The sequence below is a fragment of the Dasypus novemcinctus genome, chromosome 2 (genome assembly GCF_030445035.2).
Source record: "Dasypus novemcinctus isolate mDasNov1 chromosome 2, mDasNov1.1.hap2, whole genome shotgun sequence".
Lineage (NCBI taxonomy): Eukaryota > Metazoa > Chordata > Mammalia > Cingulata > Dasypodidae > Dasypus > Dasypus novemcinctus.
In genome coordinates this window covers 198514221-198526328 of record NC_080674.1, presented here as the reverse complement: position 1 = coordinate 198526328, position 12108 = coordinate 198514221, and the positions used below count along the sequence as shown (strand labels likewise).

Here is a 12108-nt window from a genome sequence, read left to right as displayed (position 1 = left end):
CTGCGAACACTCCCCAGGTATGCAAGAACAGGCCCTTCTGTCTTCTGTACACACACTTTCCATCCAGCCTCTCTGGGGCCCAGCCATGGGCAGGAAAGTGAGGGGTACGAAGACAGAAGAGGTGAAATGATGAAGTCTTTTGGAAGGTGGCCACTGAGATACCTGTGGGATAAGCCAGTTATAAGCTATGTTACCCTCCCCAAAGGACCCACCTGTGATGTCCAGGCGGAAGGACACCTTCTGGCCCCCGGCCTCACAGCTGTACTCCCCGGCGTCCGCCTTGCCCGCCTGCTGCACCACCAGCCGCCGCCCACGGCCCGTGGCCTCCACGCTCACTCTCGGGCTCGCGCTCAGCTTCTTCCCGTCCTTGTACCACGTCACCTCCGTCTGGGACTGGGCCACCTCGCAGCTCAGCGTGGCGCTGGCCCCCGCCTGGGCCTGCACCTCGCTGCATGCCGCCTGCTCCTTGGCAAACACCACCTTGGGCTCTGGGGACAGGGAGAGACATGGGGTCAGAGACTTAGCCCTGATATGAACCCATTTCACGAACAACAAAGCATCAGAGATCAGTTACTGCAGCTCTTGAGCCCACTGATGTCACATGTCCCATGGGCCTAGGGCATGTGTTCACAGACACAAAGATGCTTGTCACTGAGACGCAGGTGTGAGATTTGGGGATATGCTGACTCAAGAACAATTCTGAAGGCTGGGGATGGTGGCTGAGGCTATTCTAGCACCTCTAACTGCCACTGTGTTCTTCTTTGCCACATGACTTGCTCTAGGCCATGGGGCCAGGCCATTCTTCACTATTTTATCTTCAGTGTGGGGTGCCCAGTACATCCTCCCCAAACTTTATTCTGGTTTTTAAGAGATGGATAACTTACACGTAGTAAAGCATACTCATTTTAATTGTACAGCACAGCAAATTTTGCATATCTATACCACCATATAACCACCGGGAGAATAAGATTATCTGTGCCTCCCCATTCACTACTGATCTCCCTTGAAAGGTAACCACTATAAATTACTTTTGCCTGCTTTTTAATTTCACATAAATGCAACTTTATACATTATGTACTCTCTAGTACCTGCTTTCTTTCATTCAAAATAATATGTAAAGACTCATTCATGCAGATGTATATGGAAGTAGTTTGTTCCTTTCCCTGCTGTGCAGGTCCACTGTATGAATACACCACAATTTATACTATCTTTTCCTCTTGACATTTATTCGGGTTACTTCCAATTAGTGAGTAAAGCACTATGAGCAGCTTCTTGTATGTCTTTGGAGGACATGGAGAAATGTTCAGAAAAAAGGGTATGTGTGTTTGATTTAGTACATTTTGGAAAAGCAATTTTCTGCAATGGTTGTGCCAACTTAACACTCCCACCAGTGGTGTGTGAAAACAGCAGTTGCTTCCCATCCACACCAACACGTGAAATAATTAATCTTTTTAATTGTATGTGTTCCTTTAACTAACATGACCTCAGAGGTGCCAACTCCTCATGCACTCCTTCACTAATTCACTCTTTCATTTCACCTTTGGCTTAAATGATGTGAACAAAGGCCCTTTTGTGTGCCAGGGCCTGTGGTGGCCAATGGGGGTGCCACTGTGATCAAGACAGACACAGCTCTGCTCTCGTGGCTCACCTTCTAGTCAGGAAGGACAAACAGAGGAATTTTTTAAAACCATGAAAGTAATCCATCTGTGCTGTGATGAGGGCTATGACGAAATAAAACAGCGTGAAGTGTTGGGAGGTGACTTTAGGCTCAGTGTCGGGAAGACCTCACCAAGGAGTGGTATTTCAGCAGAGCCCTGAGTCAAGAGGGAGCCAGCCCTGAGGAGAGCTGAGGGAGAAGAGAGCCAGGGCACGGGTCCTCCAGCACCAATGGGTGTGAGGCAGGTGAGGAAGGTGACCAACAAGCACCTCAGGGCAAGCGGCACTGGAGAACGACAGAGGCCACCTGGACATGAGGCCAAATCCCTGAGAAAGGAGAACCTCTCAGAGGTGTCGCTGGTGCTGGGCGCTTGTTCCTCCTTCAGGGGGCTTGGTGATTCTAGATATGAGCCAGAACACTGAATTTCTGACCAAAGAGCCGGGCATTGGACTGCTACAAAGAAACAGAGAAACCAACAGGGGCTGTGGGTTAGACAAAAATTAGACTTGAGGAGCCAAGATACAAGTAAGATGGAGGCTGGAGAACTGAGCCCAGCACTCAGCCCATTTCTCCTCACGATATTTGACAAGGATGAAAGCTGCATGGGGAAGGAAACTAAGAAACCTAAAAGGACGTCTCTGAGAAGCAGAGCAGGCTTTCAAGCATCTTTCAGTGCTGAAGAGACAAAGGTCTATGGGGGGTGGGCCCCTATCTACACCCCATCTCATCAGGTTTCCTTGGGAGACTATGCCTAAGAACGGGAGGAAAGACGGACAGAGGACCCTTATCAAATCTGCAAAGCCACCTGGAGGCAGCTAATAAATAAGTATGTCCTTTCCTGGGGTTAGATAACATCATCCCTACTCAACCATTTTTCACCAAAATGTCTAACAGTCACTCAAAAATTACAGGCATGCTTATAAGAGGGGGAAATAGTAGAACACCAAAAAATTTAAAAGATGATGTCAGGTTATCCAGAATCATCAGACTAGGGTATAGCCAGGATCCCTATTTTTAAAATAGAAGAAAAGAAAGTTTCAATAGATGAGAGATTAAAAAAACTTCACTAGAGATTTAGAATATATTTTAAAAACAGTCTAATGAAATTTCTGGAACTTGAAAGTAAAATAACCAAAATTAAATATGGGTTTGACAACAGATTAAATGAATCAGGCCTAGGATTACTAAATCAGAAGACAAGTTAAGAGAATATATCCAGACTGAAGCAAAGATAAAAATTAAGTTTTAAGAGGCAGACAGAGATGCACACAGATGTACAAGAAGCACACCAAGGTCTAATAGTGTGTAATCAGAGTGAAAGAATAGGCAAAAGAAAGAATAGCCAAGAATTTTCCAAGACTGATGAAAGACACCAACCCACAGATTCAAGACGCTGTGCAAATCCAAGCAGGGTGAAGACAGAGAAAACAAGACACAGGCACGTAAGAGCAAACCTCCGGAAAACCAGAATCAAAGAGAAAATCTTAAAAGCTGCCCAAGGGAAAAAAGACAGACGACGTTCAAAGGCAAAACAATAAGTCTCACATTTTATGTCTCAACATAGAGAAAAACAGAAGTCAGAAAAAAAAATGGATTAGGAACCTTAAAATTTTTAATGATAGCAGCTGCTAAACTGGAAGTTTATATCAAAAAGAAAAAGGCTTGTAAGAGAAGGCCATAGGTATGTATCCAAGAGTGTTAAAATTGGGTGTTCAAACAAAGCTTGTATACTCTTGTTCATAGCATTATTCATGAGAGCCAAAAACTGGAAACAACCTAAATGTCTACAACTGATGAAGAGAGCAACAAAACGTGGTGTCTACATATGGAGTATTATTCAGTCATAAAATGTAATGAAGTACTGGAAACATGCTACAACATGGAAAAACCTTGAAAACATAATGCTGAGTGAAAGAGCCAAACACAAAGGTGACATGTATGATTCCATTTACGTGAAATGTCCAGAACAGGCAAATCCCTAGAAGACAAAAGGAAAACTAGTGGTTGCCAGGGGCTGAGAGGAGAGGGAAATAGGGAGAGACTGCTTAATGGGAACAGGGCTTCTTGCTGGGGTAATAAAAATGTTCTGGAATTAGTTGCAATGGTTGTACAATACTGTGATGTACAAAAAGCCATTGAATTTACACTTTTGAAAGGTTAAAATTGTGCATTTTATTTTATGTGAAATCTACCTCAATTTAAAAATTGAAGGCAAAATAAAAGTGTTTTCATAAAAACCAATGAGAATCATGTCACTAGCAAACCTGCTATCAATCCTGAAAACAGAGTTCTTCAAACAGAAGGGAAATGATCCCAGATAGAAGCAAAATGATATAGGAAGGAAGGAAGAACCAAAAATATATATAGTTTATATGTGTGCAAACAAAGATACTTACTGACTGTACAAAATAGTAATGTCTTGTGGGATTCAAAATATTTGTAGAATTAAAATTCATGAACAATTAAAAAAGCTAAAAAGAAACAAATTTCTAACATTGTGGGGGAAATGATAAAAGTAATAATTTATATGAAACCATAATGAGTATATATACTGCAATCTCTAGATGGCATAATAAAAGCATAAGAAATCATAACAAGTTAACAAAAGTAAAACAAAATCATGAAGCATACATCATTAATGTGAAAGAAGCAAGAAAGGAGAGGTTAGGTGGGTCAAATAGAAAACAAATACTAAGATGACAGCTATAGACCCAGCTATATTAGCAAATTTTATTAAGTGTAAACAGACTAAATATTCCAATTGGAAAACATAGTCATCAGACAGGATTTTTTAAAACTATGTGCTATTTATAAATGGCACATCTTAAATTTCATATAAGACAGAAAAGCTGAAAATAAAAGGATAGAAGAAGATACACTGTGCAAACCCTGATGAAAACAAAGCTGGTATCTCAATACTAATGTCAGACAAAGAAGGACTTCAGGCAAGAAGAATTACATAAAAAGGGATGTTTCATAATAAGAAGAAGATAGGATCAATCCACCAAGAAGAAAAAGCAATTATAAATCTGAAAGGCATTAATTATACAGCTTCAAAATTGACAAAGTAAAATTTAACAAAAAAGGAGCAATTGAAAAATGCACAGTAAGAGACCTTATCATCCCTGTCTCCATCTTAAATAGAACAAGCAAAAGGGAGTTGGGCTGAATGGAAAAAAGTCAATCTCTAGAAGTTACATCCTATATGATTCCATTTTATAACATTCTCGAAATGGCAAAACTATAAAGACGGAGAATAAATTAGTGGCTAATTTATAATGTGTAAGGGAAAACAGGAGGAAGGTCTTTGTGGTGATAGAATAATTCCATATCTTGATTGTGGTGATGGTTACACAAATCAAAACCCATGTTATAAGATGGCATAGAACTGACCAGCAATAGACAAAACAATCTTGATAAACAACAGTAATGTTGGAAAGACTCGTACTTTCCAATTTCAAAACTTACTACAATGCAACAGGCATAAAGGCAGACATATAGATCAATGGAATAGACTTGGGGGTCCAGAAACAAACGCATACATCTATGGGCAATTGACTTTCCACAAGGGTGACAAGATCATCCAATAGTGTAAGAATATTCTTTTCAAAAAATGGTGCTGGGAAAACTGAGTATCTACCAGCAAAACAATAAATTTGGACTCCTACCTCACACCATATTTTAAAAATTAACTCAAAATGAATCAAAGAACTAATTATAAGAGCTAAAACAACTATTAGAAGAAAATATAAGGATAAATCTTTATAACCTGGAATTTGGCAACTGATTCTTAGATACGATACCAAAAGAAAAAGCAACAAAGAAAACAGATAAATCAGACTTTATCAAAATTAAAAATTTTTGTATTTCAAAGGACACTATAGGGGAGCAGATGTAGCTCAGTGGTTGAACACCTGCTTCCCATGCACAAGGTCCTGGGTTCAAACCCTAGTACCTCCTTAAAAAAAAGGGCACTATAAAGAAAATGAAAATATAAGACATAAAATAAGAGAAAATATTTGGTAAGAAATTTTGCATCTAGAATGTATAAAGAACTTTTATAAAAGCCAATAATAAAAAGACAAACTAATTTAAAACTGGGCAAAGGACTGGAACAGACATTCCTCCAAATGAGATACACAAAGTGCTTATTATCATTAGTCACCAGAGAAATGCAAATCAAAGCCACACTGGGACACATACCACTTCACATCCGATAGGATGGCTATAATCAAAAGTCAAACAGCAACAAGTGCTGTGAGGATGCAGAGAAATCAGAATCCTCATTCACTGCTGGTAAGAACAAAAAGTGGTGCTTACATTTTGGGAAACAGTCTGACATTTCCTCAAAAAGTTAAAATAGAGTCACCATTTGACCCAGCAATTACCCTCCTAGGTATATATCCAAGAGAAATGAAAACACATGTTCTCACAAAATACTCTACGTGAATTTTCATAGCAGCATTATTCATCATAGCCAAAAGGTAGAAACAGCCCAAATGCTCATCAATATGAATGAATGAACAAAATGTGCAATATCCACATAATACTGCTGATCGCAAAAATTAATGAAGCACTGATTGAAACTACAACAGGCACGAACCTTGAATTTGTGACACTAATGGAAAGAAGCCTTCCCTGTGACTTAAAAGGCCATCAAACATTGTATGATTCCATTTCCTATGAAATGTCCAGAAAAGGCAAATTTTAAGGGACAGAAAGCAAATGAGTGGTTGCCTAGGACTCAGGGGATGGGGGATTTGTGGGTGATAGCTATAGGTATGAAGATTCTTTCTGGGGTGACTGAAAAGTTCTAAAGTTGATTGTGGTGACTGCACAACTTAATGAATATGTAAAAAAGTTGAGTTGTACACTTCTAACAGGTGAATTGTAGAGTATGTAAATTGTATCTCAATAAAGCTGTTACCAAAACAGTGGCACAGTCATAACCTACAAAACTGTGCAGGACAGAGTATAAACTATAATGGAAACCATAATCCAGGTTAGTAGTAATGCTTCAATTTGTGTTCATCAATTGTAACAAATGTACCACACTAAAGAGGGATTTTTATTGATGAGGGAAAGTGTGGAAGGGGGAGGGAGGGAGGTATATGGGAATCCCTTATATTTTTTATGTAACATTTATGTAATCTAATGCTGCTCTAAAAATTACAAAATTAATTTTCTTAAATGGAAACCAAAAAAACAAAGAAAAATGTTGTACGCATATACAAAAAATGGCACAGAACTACACACGCATCAAATTCCTGCTTTGCATATTATACTACTTTTGCATAAAATGTAACTGGGGGAAAGTTACATTTTCAAAATACAGGATTTAAAAGACAAAAGTCAAAAGACAATAAGAGGAGAAGCAAATGTGGTTCAACTGATAGAGTCTGCCCACCATAATAGGAGGTCCAAGTTCAAACCCAGGGCCTCCTGACCCGTGTGGAGCTGGCCCACACGCAGTGCTGATGTGCACAAGGAGTGCCGTGCCACGCAGGGGTGTCCCCCATGTAGGGGAGCCCTGTGCGCAAGGAGTGTGCCCCGCAAGGAGAGCTGCCGTGCACAAAAAAAAGAGCAGCCTGCCCAGGAGTGGAGCATCACACACATGGAGAGCTGATGCAGCAAGATGACGCAACAAAAAGAGACACAGATTCCCAGTACCACTGACAAGAATGCAAGTGGACACAGAAGAACACACAGCGAACGGACACAGAGAGCAGACAACCGGGGGGGGGGGGGGGGAGGAGGCCAGGGAAGGGGAGAGAAATAAATAAATCTTGAAAAAGATTTCAAAAAAAGACAGTAAGAGGATATGAAGCCCAACTTTCAATGAGGTAGTGCTGATGGCTGCCACGGAAGGGTCCCACTGCCCAGGTCAAGGACTTGGTAATCCAAGGGCCAGGAGGTCGCTGGAGGGTGTCAGAGAAGGGGTGACAGGATTTATGCGTGAGCGTGCTCACTCTGGCAGCCGGAGGGTGACAGTGATGACATGGTAGCCTGAAGTCCAGGATGACCTTGGGTCAAAGGTGAGGCCTTGAGGCCAGCGTACTAGAATGGATGCAGATGCAATGCAGCCTCCTGGCCTCCACCGCGCCCCAAGGTCCTTCAGCCAGGTAGCTGGGCCCTCTCCTGGATGCCAATTTCTGGCTGTGCACCTTTCAGCCTTATCTTAAAACAGAAACCATCAGAATTCCTGCTTCCAGGGCTCTTCTGAGGTTTAAAGGACTAACTGAACAAAAGTACTTCACTAAGGACTTGTCAGCTAGATGCTGTTACATGGAGGCTTTGTTAGCCCCTCCCAAAGACCACTGCTTAATAATGCTCCCCAGGATGACATTAATAAGAGGACACCAAGGAACCCACCTGTGACGTCCAGGCGAAAGGACACCTTCTGGCCCCCGGCCTCGCAGCTGTACTCCCCGGCGTCCGCCTTGCCTGCTTGCTGCACCACCAGCCGCCGCCCACGGCCCGTGGCCTCCGTGCGCACCCTCGAGCTCGCGCTCAGCTTCTTCCCGTCCTTGTACCACGTCACCTCCGTCTGGGCCTGGGCCACCTCGCAGCTCAGCGTGGCGCTGGCCCCCGCCTGGGCCTGCACCTCGCTGCGTGCCGCCTGCTCCTTGGCAAACACCACCTTGGGCTCTGGGGAGAAGAGAGGCACACATAGGTCAGCGACACTCCACTTTCTGGAACTGAATGAGGTGCCACCATCTCGACCTCAAAACCCCGAAGCAGTTATATGCATTTACAAATCCCCTAACCATGATTCTTCTACTTCTTTAATTTGAACCTATAATTTTCAATTTACTTGTTAAGTATATAATTTGCAGAGACTTAAAGCCTTCGGATTATTCGTAGGCCAGTTAGGCCCTGCAACCCAGCAAATATGCAGCCAACTCCTACTTTCCAGTTCTTCGAGCTTGCCCTGGACATCTAACACAACAGTGATGATGGACCCCAGCCCCAAAGCAAGGAGCACCTGCAACTGCAAGTAAAACAATTCCATTCCACTGTGGTTAACAGCACAAATATGAGAACGTTTTCTCATGGACAATAACAAATATTTAACATTAATATAGGGTGTTAATATTTGGGTAGGTTAGGGGAAAATACACCAAATATAAGATAAGGGCTATAGTTAGCAGTAATAATTTGACAATGCTATTTCATAGTTTACGACAAATGTTTCACAACAATGCAAGGTGTTGATGGTGGGATGATGTATGGGACCCCTGTATGATGATATGCATGTTTGTAAATTCACAAATTTTACTATACATTGTTTATGTATGTTCATGCATGAATGATGTACTTCAGTAAAATTTTATTTTAAAAAACAGTTCCATTCCTCAGCCCCATAATATCTACGTCCCTTCTCAGCCTGAAGCAGTTAGAGTAGACATCATCCCAAATCCCCTCAAGACTGAGGAATGAACAAAAACAGGAGGGAGTGTAACCACTGACTAAAGTAGATTTATTGCTGTTGTAGTTATTTCATGTTAACTGAGTAACTTGCAACATTGATATAAAAAAATAAATTTTTAAATAAAAAAAATTTTTTAAACCCTGAAGCCTCCACTACCAGCCTGCCTCATTCTTAGCTGTTTCAATACAGAGAACTTCCTACTTAGACAATGCATAAAGCAGGATGTAGTTTAGTTCTCAGATTTTGAAGGCCCCCAGTTCTGTAATTTTCAGATTGAATGTGTCACGATTCATGTTCTGACATCTGTTACTGACTGTGTTCTTGTAATTATCAAACAAAGGAAGGCATAATTTATGGCCTGCACATCAAACTATGGGTATTTCCAGAGGGACTTTCTCATGTGATGTTAGAGAGAATGGGCAATATCTTTGAGTTACAAGAGGACTGCTAGAGCAGCCGACAACTTCTAGCTGGCCAATCACCTCCCTGTCCTTGTGACTGGATATTACTTATTAATTTACTCCTTGTGTTTCCGATCACATTATGTCTAGGATCCACTTCGATACTTTAAATTTTCTTCTTTCTGAAGTATACCCATTGGTAATTCTTTCAGCAAGGTCTTAGGAATGGTAAATACCTCAGTCTACTTTCTGAAAATGTCTTTATCTCACCCTCACTTTTGAATGATAGTTTTGCTGGATAAAGAATTGATACAATCCAGTTATTTTCCCTCTGTACTTTGGAGATTATTCTTTCATTTACTGTGTTCTTTCATGGCTATTGACAAATCTGCAGGAAGAATAACTGTTGTTACCTTTTAATTAATCTCATTTTTCTCTCTCTTTGGTAGTTTTTGAGGTTTCCTCTTGGTTTTGGCCTTGGGCAGGTCACTATGATGTGCTTAGGGTTAGGGTTAGGGTTAGGAATAAAGGGAACTGCTAAGAAAATAACTCTAGACTTTTAGGATTCATGTCTTTTATCATTGCTGATAATTCTCTGTTATGATCTCTTCTTATTGCATCTTCCTCATTCTCTCTGGTTCTTCCTAGAGGTCATTGTAAACAGTATGTTGGACCTTCTGCTTCTATCCTCCATATTCGTCAATACTTATTCTTTTCTTTCTCCTTGTGATTCACTCTGAGTAATTTCCTGGATCTATGTTCTGGTTCAATAATTCTCTCTTCAGCTATGTTTAATCTGCTGTTCATCCCTCCATTGAATTGTCAATTACAAAGGTTATACTTCTCATTTTGAGAAGTTTCATTTGGTTCTTGTTCAAATTTACTTTTCTTTTTCACAGTATTTTATTTTTTGTAGGTTTTCAAGTTTTCCATATAGATCTTTAACTATTTTAAGTACGGTTATTTTATATTCTCTTTCAGATTGTTATTCTAACATTTGAATTTCCTGAGGAAAGGTCTAATACTGATTTTTCTTGTACTTTCTGATTCTCATTAATATCAGTTGTTTCTCTAGTACTTAGAAAACTTTTTTACTGTGAGCTCATCTATAGCAGCATTGTTTACTCATGGTAATTAAGTATAGCCCTCCTGAATACTTTACATTTACTCCTGCCAGGCGCCCTCAGAAACATCACTCCTCAATTTGAGAGTTTCTAGTATTATAAACTCTCAACCCCATGTGAGGAAGAGGTTTCCATTTCTTTGGGGAAACTTTTTTTCCCACCTGAGCCAAAGCAAACAGACAAGCTTCTTCATCCTCTCCCTGAACTATTTTTCTGGTTCAATCTTTTCCTAACCATGTGGTACTATTACTATAAGGGTCCCATTTTTATACAGAGATCTCCCTGCATTGCCCCACATCTCTCAAGCCTGTGTACCCACTTCATATTTCCAAGTTGATGATATAAGTCAAATCCCAGGTCCCTGAAACCAAAGTCATCATCACATAATCTGCAGCATCAACTCATCAGTTTTTGCTTTCAGCTTTCAATTCCTTCTTCACTTCTTTCACCTGGAAATTTCCCTTCTTTCCCTTGAAATTTCAGATACTAATTTAACATTATTTTGTTACATTCTACCCAGAATTTTAGCAGTTTATGGTAGGAGGGATATACATATACATATATACACAATACATATACCTATATGCTGAAACCTGAAATCCAGACCAGCGGTGGGGGGGCATAGCTCTACTTCTCCACAAGAAATTACGTAATTTCATCTAATAAGGACTTTGGGCTTGGAGAACACATCTCAGATTTCCCAATGGAAGTAAGTAGGAACCCTGGACTCCCTGATTTGGATTTTTAATCTTTTGAAAAATACCTGTGTTAAAACATAAACAGTTCTATTTTTATGTCTTCAATTTGTCCTAAAGGAAAAAAATCAGGTATCCAACAAGCAGTCTTTCACTTGCTCATCATCAGTAACCCTGTGGCCCACGCCAGGGCAGGCAGCTGTGACAGAAGAAGGGCATTCCATTGTTGTAATGAAAACTCCACCTACCTGCACAGTCTCAGGACACATGGGGCCCAAAGGGGCTAAGATCAACTTCTCTTCCCCTGGAACTTTCCCACTGTTTCTCTGTCTTCCCCCTCCAGCCAGGTCTTAGAAAGCACTCATAGACACCATCTGTTCCCACTTTCTCACCTCAGGTTTACTCCTCAGCCTCCACAGGCAGCCTCTGACCTCCCTCACCCCCGCCAGGGTCACAACCTCTCCCAGCCTGTCCACACCATCGCCTCACCCTTACTTGGAACTCTCCTCTTGACCCCCACGGCGCAGCCTCTCTAGGGCTTCCTCCTCCCTCTCTGAACCTCTCCCTTCTTGGTCTTAGCATCCTCAATGAGCCTCCAAAATATCAACGTCCACCAGGGCAGGTCTTGCCATCACCATCTCTCTTCACATTATAGATTACCCCGGGAACCTGACACATGCCTCAGCCCCTGCCACCACCGACAAGCCAAGAGGTCCTGAATCTCCCTCTCCATCCCAGCCCCAACCCAAGGGTCCAGTTCCAGACAGCCCACTGCCTACCAGACATCCCAGACACCCCA

At 41.4% G+C, this 12108-nt stretch overlaps 1 protein-coding gene across 1 annotated transcript in view; it reads right to left on the bottom strand.

Moving 5' to 3' along the window:
• The window catches only part of OBSCN (obscurin, cytoskeletal calmodulin and titin-interacting RhoGEF), a 227076-nt gene that overhangs the window by 182112 nt on the left and 32856 nt on the right, over positions 1-12108 (bottom strand). The window contains 2 exon segments of the mRNA XM_058286343.2: positions 213-488; positions 8030-8305. Coding sequence (XP_058142326.2) covers positions 213-488; positions 8030-8305 — 552 coding nt within the window.